Below are 26,897 nucleotides of genomic sequence, written 5' to 3'. Positions count from 1 at the left end.
GGGGAAGGCCCGCGGCCGCCGCCGCCATTTCGGGCACTGCTGTGAGGCTGAGACCGGAGCCGGTCCGCTGGGCGGCGGGCGCCGGGGCAGGAGGGGCGCGCGCGGCGGCGGCGGCGGCGGCCCAGCGTGTAGGCGGCGGAGGAGGCCATGGCGGGCAACTTCGACTCGGAGGAGCGGAGTAGCTGGTACTGGGGGCGGTTGAGCCGGCAGGAGGCGGTGGCGCTGTTGCAGGGCCAGCGGCACGGGGTGTTTCTGGTGCGGGACTCGAGCACCAGCCCCGGGGACTATGTGCTCAGCGTCTCCGAGAACTCGCGCGTCTCCCACTACATCATCAACAGCAGCGGCCCGCGCCCGTCTGTGCCACCGTCGCCCGCCCAGCCTCCGCCCGGTGAGGACGGACGGGACGGGAGGCCCCGGGCGGGGTGAGGGCCGCGGAACTCCCGCGCCTGGCCGGCTGCTCTTCGAGAGCTGACCTCCACGAGGGACGTGGGCAGAGGGCTGGAATGACCATGGCAGGGGGGTAGCCTGGTGCCTGGGCTCGTTCCCACCACGAGCGGTTCTGTGGGGGGGGAGGAGGAGCCGCTGACCCAGGCCTCTGGGTGTGACTTGGGAGGACAGCCCAGGGGAAGGGGAACTGCTTCGGCCCCAGGGTGGGGCTCGCGCCCGGGCCAGGCACAAGGGCAGGGCCGGGCAACGTGGGGACAAAGAGCTGAGGGGGATGTTGGCACTGCGGGGGCATCAGTTGGCAGGGGTTCCCAGAATGAATTCGATAATCCTACAAGTGGCTTTTTAGGCTTGAAACATTTCCTGTAGTGTTAGAGAGCCGGGTTTGGTTTGGAGAGCTATTCTCCCCTGCTGGCCTTTGGTAGGAAGTCACCACATACTAGCCCGGAGGGATGGAGACACCCTCAGGAAACCGGTCAGCTTTTTTCTTTCTTGGGCATTTTTCCAAAATACTTTTACTGTCCTCTTCCCCCGCAGAGGACGAAGGTGGTGAGCTAAGTGCCTTGGTGATAGAAGTAAGCCCTCTGTGATCAGCCCAGAACAAGTTGATGTCCAGCTGACGGTGTCCAAGACATCTTAACGTCCAGAGACGGTTTTCTGCAATTAGGGGGTTCTAGTTTTCAAGGTATTTTGTGGAGGACAGATTTTTTTTTCCCAGGAAATAAGCCAATGGAATCAGTCCCTTCCTTGAAAAAGTGATTGGAACTTCCAATTTCATTGAACGTAAACATTGTCAGTGCTGTATGTCAGGGGCTGTGACCTAGGTCTTTCTTACCAAGGGTCACTGAGATGTGACTGTCTTACTTATGCCTTCAGAGTTGTTTGGAGAATGTTAAGGACATTTTTGCACTTCGTACCTAAGATATGTGACGTACAGAGTAATTCTGAGGGCATTGTCATCTTACCATCACCTGTGTAACAGCACCAAGGGTCTTAGTCTTTCTCATTGTTCTCAGGTTGAAGCAGTTTTCTTCTGACCAGCTGAGGCTAGCTGCAGGCCAGTCTCTTGCCCTTTTGGGATAGTCCTAATTTAGATTAATTCGCTCTGGCCAGAAATGGGGAGATGGGATAGTCAGTCTCTTTGCTGCTAACACATACCAATTAAAAAAAAAAAAAAGTATGGGATCTTTAAGTCCACAAATTATTCTGGGTCTTCTCAGTCTGGTTGATTTAATAGCATAACATGAGACAGGAATATTGATGTAACACAACTTTGCCCTAAACCAGGTATATTCTACTTTTTACCACCTTCTTGGTATCTAGGGTTTTGAATCCCAGTATAGTAATATGATGGCAAACGGTCACTGAAACTCAATTTTCAACACCCCCCCCCTCCCAGTTTTCAACCTTTTGTGTATGTGTTTTGCAAAATTTGGAGATGGCAGCAGGCAAGTTTGCTATTTTGAGCTTTCTCCACACCTTGTTTTTAATGACTTTATATCTCTGCGCTTACCTTGATATTGAGCTCCACCTTTTCATAACAGATATGAGTTCAGATCCTTGGCCCAAGAGAGAAGGTGAAGATTGCCAAAGTTTGTGGATGGGGTGTGGAAAGTTCACAGGCATTGTGGTAATTCTTGTTTCTGTTAATGTGGCCAATTTTCTACATAGAGCAATTGATTGAGTTGCTGTCTATAATACAGATTACTTAATCTTTTTCTCCCCCTCCCCCCATCAAGCTCCTTTTCTTTTGAAACTACACAGAGAAATTTCTTCAATTTTAGAAAAGCATGTAGAATATTAATAGCTAACATTTATTGACTGGTTATTCTATGCCAAGTACTTTGCTGAGTACTTTCTATGCCTTATCTCATTTTCTGCCTGTAACAATCTGGTGAGAAGTACTATGCTCTCTATTTATTAAAATATTTTCATTTTATAGGTGAGGAAACTGAGTGAGATTCAGTAATTTGCCCAAGGTCACACAGCTGGTAAATGACTGAGCCAGATTTTGAACCTCGGAATTCTGACCAGAGAGCTGACACTGTTACGCTGTACTTCTTTCTCTTTCCTTTTGAGATCCGAACAGTGCGTATAGAAGATTCAACACTTTTGTCTTTGTCATGGGGTCCTAAGTTCTGTTTAAATATCAAAAGGAAAGGATGACAAGAAGAAACTAGCTTTAGTATTTGGACAATACATGTCTGTTATCTGAAAGTCAATGATGAGGCTTTTAAAATTCTTACTTGGCAAATTGAACGTGAAAAATGAGCTTTTTGCTTAGGACTTTATAGCGTATTTTGTGGACATAATACGTAGGTAGACTTTGTATGGAACGGCTTGGATACAGTTTTTAGAGGAATGGGGTAGGATGGATCAGGTATTTTTAACCTTTTCTCATGAATCTATTTTTAATTTAGGTGTTCAGCTACCACAGGCTGCCATAGTCTGGAAGCACCCTGTTTGTGCCTCAGGGTCAAGTCTACTGGCCGTACTCTGTCAGGTTGGACTTCAAGATAGACCTCTTGGGAAGGCTGTGCAATCACTGATGCACATGTTTCTTCAGACAGTGGGGTATTACTAGACCTTGGCCAGTAGACAATTGACAAAACTGAACAAGTGTGAGCTCTGGAGCTTCGGTTTAAATCATTCTTCCTTGCCACTTACTACTTATATAACTTTGGTCACATTCTTTGACTTGCCTCTGCCTCAGTTTCCCCATCTGTAAAAGAGAGGAAATGATAATACTGACCTCATAGGGTTGTTGTGAGGATTAAATGCGTTTTAGTATATTAAATGCTTAGGAATGGGGCTAGCATATAGTAAGTACTTAATAAGCATTAGCTATATTAGTCTTACGAACATGACTGTGAGGTTGGGAGAGCAGGAGTTGAAGCGAAATGGAAAACTGTTCTCAGCATTGAGAGGCTCACAGGCAGGCATGGTGTGGGTTGGTAAGCACCAGTAAGATAGCACGTGTAAGGGAGTCAGTGCCGGGGTGGGGGGTGATGGAGTGCATCAGAAGTGTGAAAGGACCTTGGGTCCAAGACATGGAAATATGATGGCACCTGTTGTTACCTGCTTAACCCGGAGCCTTCTACCTATTGTTCTAGTGGGCGAGGGAAGCATAAAAGCTTGCCTCATTTTGGGGCGGGGAGGGGCAGATGTTAGGGTAGTTACTGTTTGCACTGCCTCTTCAAGGTGGTGCTGGACCGAGCCACTCTCTAGAAATCTTGTGGGACTGTTCATTACCTACTGCGCCTTTTTGTACCTCCGCCATCTGTGTTTGACTTGTTTACCTCATCTTTGCAGTTCTCAAATCTGGTCCTCGTGTTTTACTCATCAGTTAGAGTATCCCTCCATCCAGTGGTTCTGGAGAAGTTCTTCAGTGAGTTACTTACAGGTTTACAACAAAAAAAGGATGCCATGGTAAAAGGAAGTAGGTTTATTTATTGCAGGATTTCTCAGCCTTTTACTATGCTCATGTGAAATTAAGACCCTCCCAAGAGAAGCGGGTATTAGACCACAAGACATTTTGAGAAGCATCTTGAGATTCTGTAGAATCTTCTCTGGGAAACAGTTCAGTGGACTTTGGATTTGGGGATTAATCGAAAATTTCTAAAGGAATTGAGAGGTTTGGGCAGGGTATTAAGCTGCATTTGCTTTTTATTAAGCACCTGTAATGTACCAGCAACTTTTAGGAACTTTATTACATAGGTGTTTGGCACCATGAGAAGTTAAATAACAGCTCGTATAGCTAGTAAATGGCAGAACCAGAATTCATTAAACCCAGTCAGTCTGAATCTGCGAAGTACCATGTTGATACCCACCATTTTTAGAAAGTTCTATTAGCTTACGAGGCCAGATATTTGATACTTCTTGAGGAGACCTTCTCAGATGGACGTCAGCAGCCTTTTTAGCCCTTTGTATTGGACAGGTGGTGGGGTGTGTTTAAGCAGTTTCTATAAATACCATAGGCAGAAGAGGAGGAAAGGAGTGGGAATTAAAGAAAGAGGAAGGGAAAATGGAAGTATTTTGAGATCAAGGAGAGGCTGATGATGGAGCTGCCATGATGGTACCCATGCCAGAGGTGACCTGGCCTGTTTTTAGCCCACGGAGCTCTTGGGTGTTCTTCATAAAACCTTCAGGGAATGGTGGTGTAAAAATTGTTGTTACCTGAAGGTTAAAATACTTAGAAGTAATGAGTTTCAACAGTGCAGAAACCAAAAGAAATGTAACTGCTTGCATTGATTTTGATTTCTGAATGTGTTTGTTCATAACTGCATGTTCAGAATACCAGCACAGGTTTACGTAGAACAAGTCAGTGAGGTTTTCCAAGTTCCAGCAGTGAGAACCTGGTCGTTGGTTCTCTTCTCTAGACTGACTGACTATATCTCCTTCCTTTCCCGCCCTTCTGTTTCCGGCCCTTGGCTGTTTGTGGTTGGAAGGAGGTGAGGTAGGGAAAAGGAGCCGGAACACATAGCTGTGATGAGGTTTGGGCTTATTTGAGACTTAGGTTCTTTTCTCCTCCCTTCCCTTCTGGAGTTTGGATCAGTGAAGCGTGGTGGTCCATGTATTTGACTGCTTCAGCAGTACACAGAAACAGGCACTCCTCTGGTGGAATTATTATAGTGTCAGTAGAATAGGAAAAAATTTATAGGTAAAGGATATCAAAGGGTGGCCTGGCTGACTCAGGGGGTAGAGCATACAACTCTTGATCTTGGGGTTGTGAGTTCGAGTGCCGCGTTGGGTGTAGAGGTTACTTAAAAATAAAATCGTTGTTGTTAAGAATATCAAAGATTTTCCTTGGTGTTTTGCTTGTATTTCTGTAACTGCTGGGATTGCCAAGCCAAGCCAAAAAGAGAGAAATCATTGTGGGTCCATTTAATACCGCGCACCATTTGAGCAAGAAATGAATTGAACCAACTTCCTACCTTTATGTTTATGACAGAGGAGCTGCCATTTTTTCTTTTCATAATTTTCACAGTGATCTTTCTAAGGGTCTTGGCTTTGTGGTCTCATTTGTTCTTCTAAACTATCTCCCCCCCCCCCCAAAATGCATTTTATTTGAGCTAGTACAGTAATGGAGGAACCATAACAATGGATGACAGGGAGTGGTTACCTTCCTTTTTAGAGTGAAAAGAGTGCCTTGGAAATGTTCAGGGATGGACAGAACTGTTCTTTTATGGTGATTTTGTTGTATCTAAGAACACAATTCGTTGTTGCTACTAGTTTTTGTAAGAATACATCTCCAGTTGGAAGTGAAAGCCAGGGGGGGAAATAATGTCTTCCTTTTTTTTTTTTTTTTTTTTTAAAGTCTTCCTAAGACCTGCTTCATTCCTTGCTCACCAACCACACTGTGTATGCCTTTATATCCCCAGCTATGCTGTGAGGTTCTTAAAACTGGGAACAGACTTTCATTTAACTTCTTTCCCTCACTTCAGAATTTTGTTCATTAAGAATAGTATCTAACATTTACTGAGTACTGTTTGCCAACCACTGTCCCAAAAAGGCAACTAGTGAAAACCATTTTGGCTATTGCACCTTGGCATGTAGTTGCGTAAACTCTAGCAAGGGAGCTTTCCACCCTCGGTGTCATTAGGACCATTTTCTAAGCCATGGGTATTCTGCTGGTGTGAGGGTCCTCCCTGCCACTCTGCCCTGGAGGCTTTCTTGGCCAGGCAGTGCTAAGTAGGTCTCCTTGGAGCTCACATTGACGTAGTCCTCAGCATAGTTCAGCAGGCCAGAAGGATCACTGAATTAACCTAGTGGTAATAGAGTGACCATGTATCTCATTGCCCACCAGACTTGAATGGGAACAATCCCCCTTCAGTGATCCATTTGAGTGAAGAGAAACTCCAGAATACAGCACTGCCATGCTCTGGTATATTCATAACCAAAATTCTCTCTCCAGTTCAGCACTCGGAACTACTGGGGTTGTGTCCTGCAGGTGCCTGATGAGTGTTTGCGGCACTTCTGTAGTCCTGGGTCTGGGCGTCTATTTCAGCATCTTGAGTTGAAGAGCCAGCCAGCATTACTGAGTGTGGGCTATTGACTTCTTTTAGCTTACAGCCATGAATTCCACAGGTGGACTTTTGCGATATAAGAAATGTGCAACTGTCCTTTAAACTGTGTCTTGGTGTCTCGTCATGCATTCATTTGTGTAAAAAGAGAAGGCACTCATCAGTACTCATTCTGTATTGAGGACTTCTGGTTAACGTCCAAGGTTTATCTTTTCACTTCTCCCCACCACTGAATTTTAAATGTACTTTTTCTGGTCATTCTGGAAGAAGTGATTTCTTTTTTTATTTATTTATTTATTTATTTTTTAAATTTTTTTAAAGATTTTATTTATTTATTTGACAGAGATAGAGACAGCCAGCGAGAGAGGGAACACAAGCAGGGGGAGTGGGAGAGGAAGAAGCAGGCTCATAGAGGAGGAGCCTGATGTGGGACTCGATCCCGGAACGCCGGGATCACGCCCTGAGCCGAAGGCAGACGCTTTAACCGCTGTGCCACCCAGGCGCCCCTGGAAGAAGTGATTTCTAACACTGAACAAAATTATTGGGTCTCATTTCTTTTAGAGTGCAAATTAATTTAGACTTCTAGGCTACTGCAATATTCCTATTTTACCATATTAATCACTGGCTTTTGAATATTTATTTATTTGAGAAAGAGAGAAAGCAAGCCAGGGTGTGGGGGCAGAGAAAGAGGGAGAGAATCTCAAGCTGACTCCACGCTTAGCACGGACCCTGACATGGGGCTCGATCCCACAACCATGAGATCATGACCTGAGCCAAAACCAAGAGTCGGACACTTAACTGACTGAGCCACCCAGGTGCCCCTATCACTATGGCTTTTAGATGGTTTTAGTGTTATTGGAGTGAAGAGAATAAATTGGCCATTTTCCCTTAACAGAGGACTTGAACAAGTAACCTTCCCAAAAGAAGTACAAATAGTAAACTTGAAAAACACCAAACAATCAAAAATGATATTTAAAAAGAGATATCATTTCTCATTAAATTGTCAGTGAGGGGCGCCTGGTGGCTTCGTTGGTTAAGTGTCTGCCTTCGGCTCAGCTCATGATCCCAGAGTCCTGGGATCGAGTCCCGAATCAGGCTCCCTGCTCAGCGGTGAGCTTGCTTCTCTCTCCTCCGTGCTCATGCTCTCTGTCACTGTCTCTCTCAAATACATACGTAAAATCTTAAAAATAAATAAAATGTCAATGTTATTTGAGAGGAAGAAGCAGACTCCTCGCTGATCATGACCTGAACCAAAGGCATACACTTAACCAAGTGAACCACCCAGGTACCCCAAATTGTTGTTTTTGTTTTTTTTTTTTTAAGATTTTATTTGTCAGAGCACAAGCACAGGGAGCGGCAGGTAGAGGGAGAAGCAGGCTCCCCACTGAGCAAGGAGCCAGATGTGGGACTCGATCCCAGGACCCTGGGATTATAACCCGGGCCAAAGGCAGACACTTAACCAACTGAGCCACCCAGGCATCCCTTGTAATAATTTTTTTAAATGCTGTTTTGGATAGGGGGGAAGTGGGAACTCATAAACCAGTGGTGGGAGTGTAAAATTGTACAGACTTTTGGAGGGCAATTTGGCAGCATAAACCTTAATCTTCTTACCCTTTGATGCAGCCAGCAGTTGCATTTTAAAGAATTTATCCTAATGAACTAAGAAAAAAAAGCTCATTAATAGATAAGAACAAAAATGCTCCATAATAGCATTTTCACTAGTGAAAAGTTAGGAATACTTTATAGCTATTAAAAGTTATGTTCTTGAAGAGATGAGAAATTTTTTATTATATAAAATCTTTTTATCTCATAAGCAAAAAAGGCAAGATATAAAACTTTATAGTACCCTAACTGTAAAACACTGTATATATTTATGACATACTTGTATACACACACACACTATATATATATATTAAAATTGGGAGGTTAAAGCTGAATGCTGAGTTGTGGGTTAAGGCTTAAACCTGTGGGTTAAGGCTAATTCAAAACAAAACAAAACAAAAGTTCCGCAAAAACCAGTTTTCTATAGGGTTCTTTATTACTTTATCAGGAAACCAAAAGGTAAAAAAATCCAAGAAAGATGATTTGATATTTTGGTGCTTAGCAGAGTGTAAGTTAAAGGGTATATTCCTCACTAGAAACTTTTTCATTTGAACTGATATATGTTAATTTATTATCCTTCAGCTCTAGAATCTTGAAATAGAGAGGGAATACATTCTGAGGTATTCTGTGTGTCTAGGACCATACACATCTTGGCATCATGTGAATTTTAAGGATTCCTGATGTCTTTTCTCTTGGACCCTACTGTCTCATCAGAGGTTGAGAATTTTAATTTATTTAGTATTTATTACTTTATTTTTTCTATTTTTATTCATTTTTTCAAGATTTTAAGTATTTCTGCACCCAACATGGGGCTGGAACTCATAATGCCGCAATCAAGCGTTGCATGCTCTGCCAACAGCGCCAGCCAGGTGTCCCCAGAGGTTGAGAATTTTAACACTATTTTTTCAAGCATCCTTATTTACCTTTTTTTCTTGACCTGAGGGAACAATATGGTTTACATGTTTTATTTCAGTGAAGACCTTGGTAATTGATTGTTAAGCAGTTAGCTTGTTGGTTTCTCTTTTTAGAGTCCTTGGTTCTTTTGCCTAATTAAGGTTTTTGTTTTGGTGGCTGTCAGAAATGAAATTGAGATCAGCAATCCTAGATTTAAAAAGATAGTCTTGGGGTGCCTGGCTGGCTTAGTTGGTAGAGCGTGGGACTCTTGATCTCAGGGTTGTGAGTTTAAGCCCCACATTGGGCATAGAGTTCACTTAAAAAAAAAAACGAAACCTTTTTCTTCTTAGGAATTATACATTCTAGATGTGAAGAGGAGGAGTGTGTGAGCCTGGTGTAGATAGATAGCAAGTTCTCCCCACCTCTTCTTGGAAAAGCTGCTGGGACCTAAGAAAAAGGAGAGTTTGCTACATTCCCTGAGGTTGAAAAGAAGATTGCAACAAAACCTTGAACCTTATGCTACTCTGTAAATGGGATAGCACAGAACATTTTGGGAGAATGAACAAAAAGTCTCCATGTTGCTTTGTCTTTGATCCAGTATGAAAGCATGCCCCAACTGGCCTGGTCGCTGTGGCCTGCTGTTCCGTCAGTGCTGCAGGTGGTGATGGGCATCTTTCTAGGGTACGTTGTAACTACAGAGCATGATTTCAGTTTACCGTAAGGAGAGGGGCTATCTTTTCTAGACTTTTTTTCTGATCAAGTGTTGACCGAATGTGTTTAGGAAATGCTTAAAATCTGCATTTTATCTCCTTCGTAATACATCTTTAAATAATAGCCTGCTCTGTTTTTTTTCCAGGGGTGAGCCCCTCCAGACTCCGAATAGGAGATCAAGAGTTTGATTCATTGCCTGCTTTACTGGAATTCTACAAAATACATTATTTGGACACTACAACGTTGATAGAACCAGTTTCCAGATCTAGGCAGGGTAGTGGAGTGATTCTCAGGCAGGAGGAGGCAGAGTATGTGCGAGCCCTCTTTGACTTTAATGGGAATGATGAAGAAGATCTTCCCTTTAAGAAAGGAGACATCCTGAGAATCCGGGATAAGCCTGAAGAGCAGTGGTGGAATGCAGAGGACAGCGAAGGCAAGAGGGGGATGATTCCAGTCCCTTACGTCGAGAAGTATAGACCTGCCTCCGCCTCAGTATCGGCTCTGATTGGAGGTAACCAGGAGGGTTCCCACCCACAGCCACTGGGTGGGCCGGAGCCTGGGCCCTATGCCCAACCCAGCGTCAACACTCCGCTCCCTAACCTCCAGAATGGGCCCATTTATGCCAGGGTAATCCAGAAGCGAGTCCCTAATGCCTACGACAAGACAGCCTTGGCTTTGGAGGTACATAATGTGCAAAATGTAGAAAGAAGAGATCTGCTACAGGGTCTCCCTTTCAGACCTCTTAGAGCTTTGTAGGAATGCTGAATACAAACACCAGCATTGTGATGTTGTAGATGTCGAACCGTTAAGTACTGATTTTGGCATTTAATGTTAGGTTTTCTCTTTTTTGTAGAAAACCTATTTTGGAATGAGTAAGCTTAAAATTATATAACTGAATGTTCTGATTGATCTACTAAACATACTTTGACTTCTTTAATAACACCACCTGAATTTGCAGGAATTAACCTAAAATATTTTTTTCTCATCTACATTCTACTCTGATTCTTTCTGTTTTTCATTGTCTAAGGTGGGCTCTGTCAAAGCACTTAAATGGAACTTTCCCACAAAAACAATGTTTTTACTTTAGGGGGCATGGGGTTTCTTTCCATTGACTGCTTGTGTTCATAACGTAAGAATTTAGGAGGAACAGTAAAGCATAGAAGGTGAGAAGCGATCCATACCCAAAACTCTACACTCTAGGAGCAGCAGGTTTACTTGGTTTTTGTTGTTTGGTGCATTTTACAGGCAGGAAAACAGTTTGTTCTGAGGAGTAAATTCCTGCCTTTCACTGGCGAATAGTTATCCTTGGTAGCCCATCTCCTCTGGCCAGCCATTGCATCGTGTCTATTCCTTTATTCCTCTCTTTAGCATTCATAGCTTTGTCTCTTACCTCCTTCCCTCCCTCTCTTTCTGAGTTCTGCAGAGCTAGTGGTTCAGTGTAAAAGCTTGTGCAAAGGTGGCATGCTGGGGCGCCTGGGTGGCTCAGTCGTTAGGCGTGTGCCTTCAGTTCAGGGCGTGATCCTGGAGTCCTGGGATCGAGCCCCACGTCAGGCTCCTCCACTGGGAGCCTGCTTTCTTCCTCTCCCACTCCCCCTGCCTGTGTTCCCTCTCTCGCTGGCTGTCTCTCTCTCTGTCAAATAAATAAATAAAATCTTAAAAAAAAAAAAAAAGTGGCATGCTATCCCATCTTTCAGAACCTACTGATAGAACTTGAATGTAAGTAGCTAACTTTTTTTTTTTTTAAGATTTTATTTATTTATGTGACAGAGAGACAGCCAGCAGCCAGCGAGAGAGGGAACACAGCAGGGGAGTGAGAGAGGAAGAAGCAGGCTCCCAGGGGAGGAGCCTGATGTGGGACTCAATCCCGGAACGCTGGGATTACGCCCTGAGCCGAAGGCAGATGCTTTAACGACTGCGCTACCCAGGCGCCCATAAGTAGCTAACTTCTATAAGTAGAGGCTGAAGTTATGTGAGCTCAGACTAGCCGAGAAGCGGCAAAAGTGTGTTCTTATAAACTGAAATCTCCAAATGCTGTTTCCTTTGGGTCATGTTCAGACACTGGGAGTAAGAGCTGCCTTCTCCCTAAGTAGAAGTGTTAGCCTACAGAATAGGATTTATTTGAACCAGTCTCTGATATTACTGGATTTGAAATTTTTCTTTTACATTCTAGATAGTGGATGCAAAGAGGGCTAGCTAAGTCTTAGAGGTTTGACTGAAAAATGTATTTTTAAAGTGCTTCTTTTTTGAGATCATGTTGTGACAAGTATCGTGTCTCTGTTTTGATGTCAAATGAAATATATAGGTCACACCATTTTTTCCCCCACTTTGAGTTTGGAGGATAAGGAAGACAGAAGTTTCTTGCCTCATGTTTTCATTTAAGTTCCGATGGTGTCAACATCCAACATGGTGCTGTGCACATGGCAGATGTGACTCTTGACATCTATTGCAGACCTTGGTTATAAGAGGACTGGGCTGGAGTATGAAAAATAGCAGTCATGAAACAAACCAGCTAACAGGAAAAAATAGTTATCACATTATTTTGTTTCTGTTTGCATTCCTTTCCCTTCCCTCCCTCCCTCCCTTTATTAAAAGATGTATCTATTTTTTTAAGATTTTATTTATTTATTGGAGAGGGAGGAAGAGAGAGAGAGTGTGAGAGCACAAGGGCATGGGGAGGGAGAAGCAGACTCCCTGCTGAGCAGGGTGCCTGATGTGGGACTTGATCCCAGGATGCTGGGATCATGACCTGAGCTGAAGGCAGACGCTTAACTGACTAAGCCACCCAGGAGCCCCAGAGATTGATCTATTTATTAGAGAGGTCACACGCACGAGCATGAGGGGAGAGGGAAAGAAGCAGACTCTGCTGAGCCCCGAGCTTGATGCAGGGCTCGATCCTAGGACCCCATATCATGACCTGAGCCTAAATCAAAAGTTGAATGCTTAACCGATGGAGGCACCCAGGAGTCCCTCCTTTTTTTTTTTTTTTTTTTAATTTATTTTTAAGTAGGCTCAACATGGGGCTTGAACTCATGACCCTGAGATCAAGACCTGAGCTGAGGTGAAGAGTTGGATACAACCAACTGAGCAACCCAGGTGCCACCTCCTTTTCTTTTAAGACTATTTATTTATTTAATGTATTTATTTGAGAGCTAGAGAGAGAGAGCATGAACAGAGGGAAGGCGACAAGCAGACTCCCTTATGAGCAGGGAGCCCAACTCAGGGCTCGATGCCAGGACCCCAAGATCATGACCTGAGCCAAAGTCAGATGCTTAACCGACTGAGCCACCCAGACACCCCTAAGATTTTATTTTTAGGGGGGGCCTGGGTGGCTCAGTCGTTAAGCGTCTGCCTTCGGCTCGGGTCATGATCCCAGGGTCCTGGGATTGAGCCCCATGTCGGGCTCCCTGCTTGGCAGGGAGCCTGCTTCTCCCTCTCCTGCTTCCCCTGCTTGTGTTCTCTCTCTCGTTGTCTCTGTCAAATAAATAAAATCTTAAAAATTATATATGTATACATATATATATGTATATATATATTGTTTTTAAGTATGGGGCTCGAATTCAACCCAACCTGAGACCAAGAAGTTACATGCTCTACGAACTGAGCCAGCCAGGTGCCCCTGCATTTCCTTCCTTCCCTCCTCCCTATTTATTCATGAGAGGCAGAGGGAGAAGCAGGCTCCCTGTGGACTAGGGAGCCCAATGCAGGACTCGATCTCAGGACCCTGGGATCACGACCTGAGCTGAAGGCAGACGTTTAACTGACTGAGCCGCCCAGCTGCCCTGCATTTTCTTTCCTAAAGAGAATTGTTTTTAAGGATGCCTGCCTTGATTAGAGACTTCAGTGCTCAGAAATTCTTGAGCTGCTCTCCCTGCTGTGAATCATAAATTTTGCGAAATAAATAAGTAGAAAATAGCTTCTGATTTCAGTCAGTTTTGTTTTTTGGTTAGATACTGGTTTTGAGGTACATATATTGATTGCTGAAGATGGCCTCTTTCAGGTTAGAACAAATACCCCAAAGTAATAGCTTCATAATACCTCATGTACTTAAAAACATGGTGTTAGTTTTGCATCATAGAATTTTATTTATTTATTTTTTAGATTTTTATTTATTTATTTGACAGAGATAGAGACAGCCAGTGAGAGAGGGAACACAAGCAGGGGGAGTGGGAGAGGAAGAAGCAGGCTCCCAGCAGAGGAGCCTGATGTGGGGCTCGATCCGAGAACGCTGGGATCACGCCCTGAGCCAAAGGCAGACGCTTAACCGCTGTGCCACCCAGGCGCCCCGCATCATAGAATTTTAGAGCAGGAAAGGACCTTAGATTATTTATTATATAAAAAGAACTGATGTTTAGACAGATTGGATTGTTCAGACTATTTGGAGGTAGAGATAGGATGAACCCAGATCTACCATGGTGCCTTTTCTACCGTACCCCATTCAATCTGTGATTCTTAACTGTTTTATAACAGTACTACTGCCCTCAATATAGGTTTTGTGTGGTTTCGCTGACAGCATATCCTCAGTTGTACTGTATGCAGGGACAGCTGTGCTGTCAGTACAGTACAACTGTACAGTAAACAGTTGTCTACAGTTCTCCTTTTCCATTTCTGGGTTTTCATAAAAGCTGATGCCTTGTCCCTATTGATGTGAGGCTAGGGGATAAGAGTAGGAGGCTGTGGTGTTCTGACCTTAGCATTCTGGTTAAAACATTCATTGCTATATATGACCCACTACAAATCGAGATCTGTAGACTAGGTAGGTACATTTTAATGGAATTTACATTAACTTGAAATCGATAAAGTAGAACCGTTGCACTTTAGAATTGGGCAGGGCCCTAGAGATACTGTGTTAGACCAGCAGTCTTCAGACTGCTTCTCGGTGTTTCTAGGGAAAGGGGGAAGCCAAGGGTGCAAGGCCCTGGGTTCCCTCTCTTGCTTCAACCAAAGCAACTCTGTTTTTAAGTGTATTACATATCCAGATCTAAGATTTTCTTTGAAGAAAGGATTTCTGCACTTAAAAAAATCTAAAAAGGGATTCAAGAACCACCTGCCCTCATCTTAAAGATGAAATTTTTCTGGTTGGTACATTCGCTATAACCACAGTCCCCCAGTAGAAAATAAGTTATTAGATATTTCCTCTTTTCCTACCCACCAGATTTCTGTAGTAGGGATGAAGGCTGTAGAAAGTAGGGATTGATTCCAGCTAACCCAAGTAGGGGTATTCCTTTGCCCACTATAGTTCTGTGGGTCAGTCAGTCATATCTGGGGGAGTATAACTAAATCAGATACCATCTGTTCCATTTTGGAGCTCCCAAGATTTTAAACATGCAGATATGCTGAATGTTTTGAAGAAGAGACTGGAAGTAACACTAGAATAGTGCAGAAGCACCTTTCATTTTTTGTTTAATGACACCTTGGGAGCTGGAATAGGATGAATCTTGTGAATTGCAGGTGTTAAATTTTTTTAATGCTTTTGTAGACTGTCCAGAACAATCACATTACTTTTAAATGTACTAACCACATAACTCACATTCTTGATTCAACCTGGCATTTTGCCTTTAGATGATAAGACTTTAGAGTCATCAAGGAGCTTCTCAGGTGTTCTTAGGCTTGGACCTGTTCCTTGGCACAGATGGTTAAGGTTGTAAGGTGCTTTAGGTCCCTGATTATATGCGTTAGTGGCTGCATCAACTCTGTATCTCCTCTTGAGGAACTCTGTAAAACCTAAGTTGGTGAGGCCCTTTGACCTGTGCATAGGAATTTGGAGTGAAGACCCCAATTTTCCCTTTGTTAGAAAAAAAAATGAGATTGGAAAGTATAAGAACATGAGTGGCAAGTTCTTGCTGTGTCAATTTGTCTTTTTCTGGAATTGTAGCTGTAGATTTCTGGATTGTTCATTGTAACAGGTATCTGCTTTTCCTCTCCTTTCCATCCTTCTTGGACATTACCTTTATTTCAGCTCTTGGAATCTCAGTTGGAAAGGACTTTGGAAGTAAACTGATCTAGCCTCTCAGACATTAAAGGCAGGCCTTCTGGTATCTTCCCAGATGATTTTTAAGCATTTGTTTGGGTATCTGTATTTTTGGGGAACTTGCTATCAACACAGGAGTACAGTCCAGAGGTTCCAAACTTTCTTGACTCATAACACCTTTAGTGTCTCAGTAATATTGCACAGTGTCCCAGGCCAAAAGAAATAGTTAACAGTTGCATTGATTAGGTAGATAGGTTCAAACGAAATAATATTTATATCCTAATAACTTAGTACCCACTTGAAAAAAACAATAAACATAATGGAAAGAAAATATTTTAATTTTCAATAACTGTAATTACTGTTAAGTAATAAGATGTGTACATACACACCATACAGTTTCTCAAACGTTATATTGAACACTGCTACCCTCATTTCTTGTTCCACACTAATTTCATGAGGTGCTTGTTTTTTATCTTAGCAACTGCCAAAACCCAGCTTTGCAAAGAGATGACATCTTTGAAAGGAATGCGTGCAATCTTACGTAGAAATTGTCAACTGCCTCGAGATAGTAGTTCACGTGGCATAATATATGTCATGTATTGCTGTTTTCCTCAAAATTTTAAATATTTCATGGCATCCTCTGAATTTGCTGCAGTGCCTCTGACACTGTACAGTTGGGAACCTTGGGTCAAGAAGTTCATTGGGTTAGTTTTTATTTATTTTTTTAGACTTTATTTATTTGACAGAGACACAGCGAGAGGGAACACAGGCAGGGGGAGTGGGAGAGGGAGAAGCACGCTCCCCGCTGCGGGGAGCCTGATGCGGGGCTCGATCCCAGGACCCTGGGGTCATGACCTGAGCTGAAGGCAGATGCTTAACAACTGAGCCACCCAGTGTACTCTCATTGTGTTAGTTTTTAAAAATTTTTTTATGTTTAGCTAGAAATGTACCTAGTATATATACCTCCCCAGCTTGCACCGAGGGGATAGGGGACTTAGTTTTAGGCATTATCAGCTGTTGAGCTAGAGATGATCTTTTCTTACTTAGACTAGAACTAGGGTGAGACCTTTTTCCAGGACTTGTTGGGATGCTTTTTCTCTTCACCTGGAAGCCTACCAGTTAAATCTCAAAGACCTGCCACTTTGTACCAATATACAATATAGCACATACCCATTTTAGCCTGTCTCTGAGGCAAGTGAGTCATTAAAGCTGAACTGTTCTCATTTGTTTCCATTGATTTGGAAGACTGTAGATGCACTCTAAATATTACCTATTCCTTAGATCAGGGATCTGCAAACTTTCAGTAAAGGACTTCACAGGCCATTCGGTTTCTGTCACAGCCACTCAACTGTCATTGTAGCAAAACAGCCATAGACAAAACAACAAATGAGCGTCTTGTGTTCTAATAGAACTGTTTACAAAAACAAACAGCAAGCTGGATTTGGCTCGTGGGCCAGTTTGTTGACCCTTGTTTTAGATTGCTGTCATTTTCTTAACTTTTATTCTCCTTCAGCCAGATCTTGAAATGTTTACTACGTGTGTTCTTGGTGTGTTTGAAAATGTTTGAGGATAAGGCCTCTGTATTCCATTTCTGTATGTACTTTGCCCTGGCTCTGTTTATATGAATTTGTGTGTGTTTCCTGTCCTGAGCTCACTGGAATCCTGCAGCAAGTCAGGATCAAAGGAACACTGGCAACTGTTAGATGTAGGGACAGAAACTAGAAAAGTAGTCACCTGGGGTTACACCAGCAGAGGCGGTCACACAGACCCCTGATGTCTCCTGTTTAACACCAAAAATTAATGCTATCTGGGTTCCAATTTTGTTCTCACTGTCACCGGAACTTACTGGTGAATAGGGGTTGAGTAATCTTTTGCTCCTGAATCATTTGTAGATTTGATTACCTATGTACCAAGATTGTGATTTATGTCGGGGACCACCCAGGGCCAGGGACAGTTCTCATCAAGTTCCCAAGGAGTGAAAAACCTGAAGTACGGACATTCAGTCCTCTTTGTAGATGATGCCATGACTGACTTGCAGACTTGCTCCTCAGGCTGTGACACAGGGTCAGGAAGCTGAGAAACTGACTGGACAAGATAGCAGTACCCCGGTGAAAGAGTCCTCACTGTCTCTTCTTTACAAGGTGGTAGTGAGATCTGCCTCATAAAAAGAAAGGTTAACTGCCTTGTGCTTCAACTCCTTTATAAGGTCTTTCTTGTTCATTGATAGGCAAATTAAGATCTTTTCCACCTGTAACTTAAATTTTGAAATCAGTAGTGTTAAAACTACAGTTACTGGTACACTCACTGCAGTACATTTGTTTTTATCTTAAGATTATAGCATTTCTGGGGCAAATATTCCGTTTTGCTTTCTTCATCCTCGAGATAGTTTGCCAAGCTTCAAGCCCATATATGTCCCCCTTCGCGCCCCCCCCCCCCCCCCCCCCCGGTCTGGCCTTGGGAATTCTGCGTTACTGAGTTGTTGCCTACCAGGAGGAGGAGTGTGAATTCTCACCTTGTTTCTGACTTGGAGAAAGAATGGCACTGAATGTAGCACCGTGTTTTCAGACTGCCCTGTCTCCTCCTGCACTTCCCCAACCTACACCCGCCAGGCTTGACAGCCATCTATTCTTCCAAACTGTGGAAGCACTTGGGCCTCATGTGATCTAAGGATAGTCATGTTGCCTTTGGAATTTGTCTTATCTTGGCCCCAGGAGTCCCTATGTGCTTTGACTATTTCAGGAGAAAGACTCCATAGGATACAAAGGGTTATTTAATTTTAATAAGGTCTTCCTCAGAGTATTTGTATTGTAAGGCCACTTTGGGTAAATTAATTAGCCCAGTTGACTGCTTACAACTTTACTCTTTTATCCATTAAAAATCAGAATCATTAAAAAAAAAATCGTGTCAGAGTTGTGGCATAGCCTTTGTTTTCACCCCCTGATATTTGGGCCTCTCTGCCAAGAACCTAATCAACTGTAAAAAAAAAAAAAAGATTTTGGATTTCAGAATATGGTGTGGCTTTCCTGGTCCTCTGTAGGGTAGAACCAAGAGACTGTGTACATTAGAGATGGCTCTGATGTTACCCTAAGGTCTAATCTGTCCATAATCACCCCCTCCCCACCAGTGACATCTTGCAATGTAGGAATCCCTGTTGTTTCTCCCTTTGAGCTCGGAAAGAAGAAAAGTCTGAAGGTGGGTCAGCAGGTTCCGTCCTGCTTGTGGAGAAGCCTGGCATGGTTCTGTGGGGACTGATAACAGCAAGAGGCTGGTCTATTCCGCATTTCAGCCTACCCTGCACTTCTTAGAGCTCTGTAGGATACAATTTGAGATAGCACTTTTAAGTGCTTAAGAATAAAGACAGTATAGCATTGAGAGAAAAGTGTTTAAACCTATACCCAATTTTGGTATCAAGTAGAATGGTGGGCTTAAGGATATATCCTGAAAAACCATCTTTTTTTTTTTTTTTAAGATTTATTTATTTTAAGAGTGTGCATGTGTGCAAGTGTGAACAGGGGGAGGGGCAGAGGGAGATGGAAAGAATCTCCAGTTGACTCCCCCCTGAGCGTGGAGCCCCAGATGGGGCTCAGTTCCACAACCCTGAGATCATGACCTGATCTGAAATCAAGAGTTGGACAGTTAACCGACTGAGCCACCCAGGCACCCCCTGAAGGACCATTTTCTAAAAAACACCTAGAAAACCTGGGTAAAAGATAACAAATTTTTCTTTTCATCTTTTAGAAAAAATTTTAAAGATTATTTATTTATTTATTTATTTATTTATTTGAGAGAAAGCAAGAGGGAGAAGCAGACTCCCCACTAAGCAGGGAGCCTGAGGCGGGGACTCGATCCCAGAACCCTGGGATCATGACCTGAACCCAAGGGCAGACGCTTACCCGACTGAGCCACCCAGGTTCCCCATCTTTTCATTTTAGATATGAAATCAATCATTTGGTAAAAAGTACTGATCCTGAGTATACAGCTTGGAGTTTACATGTGTATATGCCTATGGGATAACCACCCAGATGAAATTATAGAACATTTCCAGCACTCAAGAATGTTCCCTTGTGGCCCATTTGTGTGTTTTTAATATCAGTAAAATGATGAATTTAGATATGACAGCTGTTAGGGGTGTTGTTATCTGGGATGCTGTCAAACTAGCTTCCCCCCCACCCCCAAATAAGCTCTACACCCAATGTGGGGCTTGAACTCAAGTACCTCAAGATCAAGAGTCACATGCTCTACTGACTGAACCAGTCAGGTGTCCTGTCAAACCAGCTTCTTAAATTGGCCCCTTTGTCCCCTAACATGAGTAGCAATTTAGATTTTTTTTTTTTTAAGATTTTATTTATTTATGTGACAGAGAGACAGCCAGCGAGAGAGGGAACACAGCAGGGGGAGTGGGAGAGGAAGAAGCAGGCTCCCAGCGGAGGAGCCTGACGTGGGGCTCGATCCCGGAACGCCAGGATCATACCCTGAGCCGAAGGCAGACGCTTAACGACTGCGCCACCCAGGCGCCCCAGCAATTTAGATTTTTGACATGAGCACATGAGCATAGACATCCCCCAACAATTCTCTTTCTTAATGTTAGGGACTTCTATGATTCTGGGTCCAGCTTTCAGAATAGCACTTAGCATGACTTGAGTGTTTTAACAGAAAGTACAGGGGCACCTGGGTGGCGCATTCGGTTAAGTGTCTGACTCTTGGCTTCAGCTGAGGTCATGGTCTCAGGGTTGTGAGATCGAGCCTTGCTTTGTGCTCCGTGCTCAGCAAGGAGTGTGCTTGAGATTCTCCCCCTCCCCCTCTGGCCCTCCCCTTTGGGCTCTCTCAGATAAATATATAAAAATATAAATATTAACATAAATCTTTTTTTAAAAAACAAAATACAAATAAATACTAAAATGAGGGAAAGAAGTACTGCACTTGATATAATTGACCTTATAGCAAGGGGCTGGCAGCATGGTGACATTAATTCTAGCAGGGGGGTGGGGAGACAGTCAAGGATAGTTGACAGGTCAGAAACAAGGAAAATTCACTACATAATAGTCAGATATCAAGTGGATGTTGTTCCTGGTGCAACACTGTAAGAGTTTAAAAAAGGTGTGGGGGCAGGTAAGATAAAGTCAGAACTCATGGGGTGCCTGGCTGGCCCAGTAAGTTGGTAGAGCATGACGTTTGACCTTGGAGTTGTGAGTTTGAGCCCCACATTGGGTGTAGAGTTTACTTAAAAAATAAAAATAAAGTCAGAACTAGAATTGGGGGTATAAGAAGAACTTCCAGATTGTTTTTACTAGCTCGGAAATTTTCACTTCGAGGTCCTAGTCTCCCTCTCCCCAGCAGACTAGGAGGATCCTGACCTGTCACGGTTGACTTGCTTGGGTGTCAGGAACTTTGAGTAAGAAGATTGCCGATAATAAAGAACCCTGGTGCTAGCAGCCTGTAGGGGCTGGATGTGCTCGCAAGGATGGACATGCAGTGTCATCCTCTCTTCTGCCCTTACCCTGTCAGCCTTAATCTTCACCACATCAGCAGACTGAGCTGCTGCCTTTTCTCACTCTTGTATCTTATCCATTTTATGTCAGATATTCTCTAGTTTCTGTCTTCCTTTTCTCAGCATCCTTTGACCCCCACAACCACCTTAGGCCTTTCTGGTTTTCAGATAGTTCTTTAGGAAATTGTAGACAGATCAGTAAGCAAGCTGTTTCTCCTGTGAGTGAGATCAAGCTCGTTTTACAAAAGGCCCTGGTCCTAGACTCGAGTTGACTTTGGCCAGTACTTGAAAGTTCCTGCTATTGTAGAAAGAACGTAAATTTGGCTTTGGAGCTGATACTTCTGAGCTCAAATCCCAGCCCTGCTAATGGCTGTGTGACCTCAGGTACATCTGCAATTGGTCTGAACCTCGTTTTGTTTTCATCTGTTAAAGAAAAAATTCCTGTCTTACAAAGTTATTACAATGACTAGAAAATAATTTATATAAAGTATTCTGTATAGTAGGGGCGTCTGACTGGCTCAATCAGAGCATGCATCTCTTGATCTCTTGAGTTCCAGCCACACGTTGGGCATGGAGCCTACTTAAAAAAAAAAAAATCCTTTATGGTACTTAGTGAAAGTTCAATAAATAGTAGTTACTAACTTAAACCAAATGAACAGTTATACTTAGAAACCTCTTGTAGCCTCAGAACTCAGATGTTGATAATCAAAGGATAAAGTTCTTTAGTGTCTCACCACTTATCTCACCATTGTTCAATATTTTGCCATAAGATGAATCCATTCATCAGACTGATTTTGTCTTCAGTTTTATAGAATAGAGGTGTATCCTGGATTGTCCAAACTTTTCTTTTTTTTTTTTTTTTTAAAGATTTTATTTATTTATTTATTTAACAGAGATAGCCAGCGAGAGAGGGAACACAAGCAGGGAGAGTGGGAGAGGAAGAAGCAGGCTCACAGCAGAGTAGCCTGATGTGGGGCTCGATCCCATAACGCCGGGATCACGCCCTGAGCCGAAGGCAGGCGCTTAACCGCTGTGCCACCCAGGCGCCCCATGGATTGTCCAAACTTTATAGTTGATGTTGCAAAGGACAGCTCTTCATGTACAAGCAAAAACGTGATATCTCCTTATTGCTAATGAATACGTACCAAGTGGCATTGAGGGAGCAGCGAGATCTGTTAGTAGGCGGTGGGGTAGGGGTGGGGAGTTGGCAGGCAGTAGCCTGCCAGATAGAGTTTGATGAAGAAGGTGGGGGTTTTGCAGAGAGCTGATGGAATTTGGGGTTTTAGCCTATACCTGCCCAGGTGGGAAAAGCCTTGCCTTGGTAGGAAGGTGCTAGGAACACTTCGTTTTCTGGGACCAAATGAAGTTGCATTCCATGATTACCTTCTGCTCTGCAAGCAGTAGCAGAAGTGATACATGTACATGAGTGGTTGGGGGATTGTGCGGCTATTGTATGCCAGTGAGGGTAGGGGATCTCTTCCCCCAGGCCACAGCCTGTGGGGCAAGCAGGAAGCTAAGGGTAGTGGGTACCAAGGAAAGGAATACTGGGTCGTTCTAGTTGGGATTGCTCATCCAGAGATGAATAAAATTTCCAAAAAAGTGTCATTTTCTAGGATCCTTTCTATTTTCTGTACTCTGTTTTTCTGCTCTGCTGAGATCCCTTCTTCCTTCTGCCTGCACTAACCACAAGTAATCAGTCTGGTGGCTGGGGCTTGGGAGGCAGCAAATAGCCATTTCTGTAATGTCAGCCCTAGAGCAATCACGTGGGCAGGGTATGCCTAACCAGAGAATGGAGTTTTTCAGTTTGTATTCATAACTGGAAATAAAGTGCTTTCCTTATTCTCCTCCTGCAGGTCGGTGAGCTGGTAAAGGTTACGAAGATTAATGTGAGTGGTCAGTGGGAAGGGGAGTGTAATGGCAAACGAGGTCACTTCCCATTCACACATGTCCGTCTGCTGGATCAACAGAATCCTGATGAGGACTTCAGCTGAGTATAGCTCAACTAACAGTTTTGCTGACAGATGGGAACAATCTTTCTTTTTTTTTTTTTTTTTTTTTTTTTTCCGATTGTCATCTATACAATTTTCTTACAGATGTCAAAGCAGTCTAGTTTATATAAGCATTCTGTTACCTGTGATCTTCTTAAGACTGAACTACATCTCTAGTCTCATTTACCATATTCAGGGTACGAAACTGGAGGGCTCGTGTGTTAACTTCTGAATTGGCAATTTTAGGTGGTAGCAGCCATGCCTGAGTGTATCAGCAGGGACGGATATTTTGCCTCCTTTCCCTCAGGTAGTGCAAATCAACCTGTGGAAAACTGATGGACAGGAGAGGAATATTGCACGCTGCTTACCCTGATTTATGCAATGGTTTTGTTTTCGTTTTGAAACGATGCTATCAAATGGCAATAGACTGTCCCCTTCCGCCCCCATGAAGTGATCTTGCACCGCGTGAATAGTAAGTACCAGTGGGATTGCTTTTTCATTTATAGAACATGACCACTGTATGACTCATTCTGACAGCTCAAATCCTGAGATTTCTGAGGACACTACTAGAGGCATTTGTCTTCCTTCCTAGTCAATGCTTCATACTTTTTCTTGGGATTCTTTAAATCCTTGTCATTCTTTTCCCCCAAACCTACGAATAGGTTCATTCTCAAGAAGAGTGTTTTCTTTCCATTCCAGATGACAAGCAAGATGTGCAGAGCACTTTATTCAGTGCATAGCTTTAAGCCAGTTCGGATTCACTGAGTGGGCACCCAGACTCCCAGCTTTCTGCCTTCCATCAAGGGGTCATAGGTTCACACTGCTACCACAGCTAAACGGACTCCTGGCTAATGGGATCCAGCAGGGTCATTCCTCCTGAGTGCCAGTACCCTATTAGGGGACTCTTTGAAATTCTTAGCTTCTACTTGTTTAGAGTGGAAGGACCAATCACTTAGACTATTCCATAGATGTTGTAGGGCCAGATTCTGCCCTTTGCTTTATTTGCAACTTGTATAAAAGTCAAGTTAAAATTACATGAGTTTGGGGTAGGGTTAGTGCTTTGAAAAACATTTGAACCAATCATGAATTACTTGCGTATTATTCATTTTACATGGCCAGAATAGTGCTTGAAGTGCATTACATTATCAGCTGCCTTCATTTTTGGCTCTTTTTCTTTGTGTTCCAGTTTAGTTTACAAATCCTTTTAAGCATGGAATGGTTTATATGGGGTCAGGTGCTCCAAAGAATAGACTTCTGAGACCAAAAATGTTCTAGGCTATTTAGACTACAATATGAAACCTTCAAAGTTAGTTCCCAGTCTAGGAAGGCACTTACTGGTCTATGGTGTGATATGACCCATAGAAACACCTTATATTTTGCTTTGGGCCTCATTTTAGAAAAGTAACATATCTTTCTAATTGTTTTTACATAGGTTAATGATTCATATGCATTCTTTGAACATATACCAAATTATGGTATCCCAGTGGCTAGCACAATGCCTGGCATGGTCGGTGTGCAGATGTTTGTGTGAGTGAGGGGTGTGCAGAAGCTCTTTATATGGCACAGAGAAGCCAGCTGACACAGGATTACATACCACAAGCAAACTAATGAGTTGACGCTAATTTAATGTACTTTTACCTCACACTAAGGTATGCTTGATGAAGACATTAATACTCAACTTTTAAAAGTTAGCACAGTGCAGTGCACGTAGTGGGTGCTCAATAATGTTAAGTGAACAGATTTGCAATACTAGACTTAATTCCATCTGACCACTCTTTTCAGTTAGAGCATAGATACTGTAAAATCCAAATCCAAATATACATGAAAATCTTGTTTTCCTGAAAGTATGACGTCTAAAATACTTGTAGAAAAACCTTCTCATAAACGGATTTGAATGTTTGTATTTTCTTTTGCCTTTGACTTTGATATTGGCTTGTAATGTCTCTTTTTATCATATGTAATATTAGTGGAACATTCAACTCTACCCAAATCATTAGAATTTTTCAGTGATCAGTTGTCTGAAGCCATTACATGAACTGTTGGGTTGGATTTGGCTGGATATGGCAGTTGTTGGACCTTAAATCAAAGGACTTCTAATCAGTATCTTCCAAAAGCAAATGCTAGAATCCTATTCAAGTGCATATGTACATTGTCACAGAGCAAAGTAAACTGTAATTGGCTGCTATATTTTATATAATCATTTCTGCGAAAGCCCAGTTTTTGGATACTAATATTTGACATGGTTAATTCTTATTAATTTGTTGGAATTGTTTATTGTTAATAATGCAAATAGATAATTTTTAATTATCCTTAAGTAACATTTCACTATTAATGGTTTGAAATGGGTGGTAAGCAAACCAGTTTGAAATAAAATATGAACATGTGCCGTTGTATTATAACACTATACACTTTCTGGACAGTTAAATTTAAAAAAAAATGGTTTTTTGTAGCATGTATTGTATATGTTTATAGTATATGTAGTAAATAAAAATATGGCCAAATGTTTGGCTTGGTGATCTTTTGAAGAAAGTAATCTTTGAATATTTTTCACAAAAGAGCTAAATCTTTTATGCTTAGGGAATAAGAGATGTGTACATTCAACAGCCTACAAACAATCATATAATCAGATAAAGAAGCAATTATACATAATCTGTAGGCACTCATTAAAGATGAGGTTAATCGTTGGTGATATTTTGAAGGGTCTCCAGAAGTCATGAGATAAATTGAGACGAACGTAGGAGTGATTATGTAATGATCAAAAAGCTGGAATAGTGTGGACAGAGAACATCAGATTTGTCCAGAAATGGTTATATGTGGGTATAAAGAAAATAAGGATGTGGTAGGGGGCTTTATAAAAGGAAATTAGAAATTTGGATGTTATATGATAGGTTTTTAGAATGTTAGTGTAGATAATACAGTGTAATTTCTCCTTTTCTTATGTAAGTAGCACATTTTCAGAATAGATAATTTAGTAAATAAAGAAAAGGTTAAACATTATGTTCTTCCCATTGTTTCTCAGAGCATGTGTGTATGTAGAGACACAGTGTGACACTATATCTAAAAGGATGACATTATACTCTAGTTTTGTGTCCTGCGGGTGATGAAGTTTTAAAATGGAAAGGACAGGGGAGCCTGGCTGGCTCAGTCAAACCATGCAGCTCTTGACCTTGGGGTCTTGAGTTCAAGCCCCACGTTGGGCATAGATAATACTTTTAAAAAATGAAATGGAAAGGACAAGCTTTGCCAGTATTCTGCCTTGGACCCAAAACAAAACATCTCATTACTGCTGTAGACATAGCAGATTGCCAACCCGAGTTAAATAAAGGGACCTCCTCCAAAGGGAGCCAACTTTGGCATACACAAGCTTAACAGCAAGGTGGCTTACGTATGTTTCAACTTTTTATCGATAAAAATAAAGTGTTAAAATCTTGTTTTAATATGTTGAGTGTTGGGGTTCCTTCACATAACCTTGAGTGCTTATACCGACTCTTGTATTTGTGACCCTGATTTTCAGATTAAATTCTATTCCTCTTACAGATATGAAGAGAGAAGCCCCCTCCATAGAAGAAAACGTGAAAATAGGCCTCTTAAGTTTGGCAGGAGGAGGCAAAGTATTTGGACCTCTACTGCCACGCACACCCCGAAGATAAAAAGAAATGGGTGGAGGGCGGACAGGAACTATAATCATTAATAAGTGAGGTTCAGGGGCACCTGGGTGGCTCAGTCAGCTGAGTGTCTGACTCTTGGTTTTGACTTGGGTCATAATCTTGGAGTTGTGG

The 26,897-nt window shown here is 42.6% G+C and overlaps 1 protein-coding gene across 2 annotated transcripts; it reads left to right on the top strand.

Annotated features, from left to right (window-relative positions):
• On the top strand, positions 1-25,619 carry CRK (CRK proto-oncogene, adaptor protein). Of its 2 annotated transcripts, none has more exons than XM_026517822.4 (3): positions 1-388; positions 9,820-10,185; positions 22,984-25,619. In XM_026517822.4, exons 1-3 carry the CDS (start codon positions 148-150, stop codon positions 22,989-22,991), a joined length of 615 nt encoding a protein of 204 aa, XP_026373607.1. In that variant the 5' UTR covers positions 1-147; the 3' UTR covers positions 22,992-25,619. The 2 variants fall into 2 exon arrangements, with proteins under 2 accessions (XP_026373607.1, XP_026373606.1); XM_026517821.4 differs by having other exon boundaries at positions 9,820-10,355.
• Positions 25,620-26,897: the final 1,278 nt, after the last annotated feature.

Source organism: Ursus arctos, unplaced genomic scaffold (assembly GCF_023065955.2).
Source record: "Ursus arctos isolate Adak ecotype North America unplaced genomic scaffold, UrsArc2.0 scaffold_24, whole genome shotgun sequence".
Classification (NCBI taxonomy): Eukaryota; Metazoa; Chordata; class Mammalia; order Carnivora; family Ursidae; genus Ursus; species Ursus arctos.
This window is presented reverse-complemented; position numbering and strand designations above follow the sequence as displayed.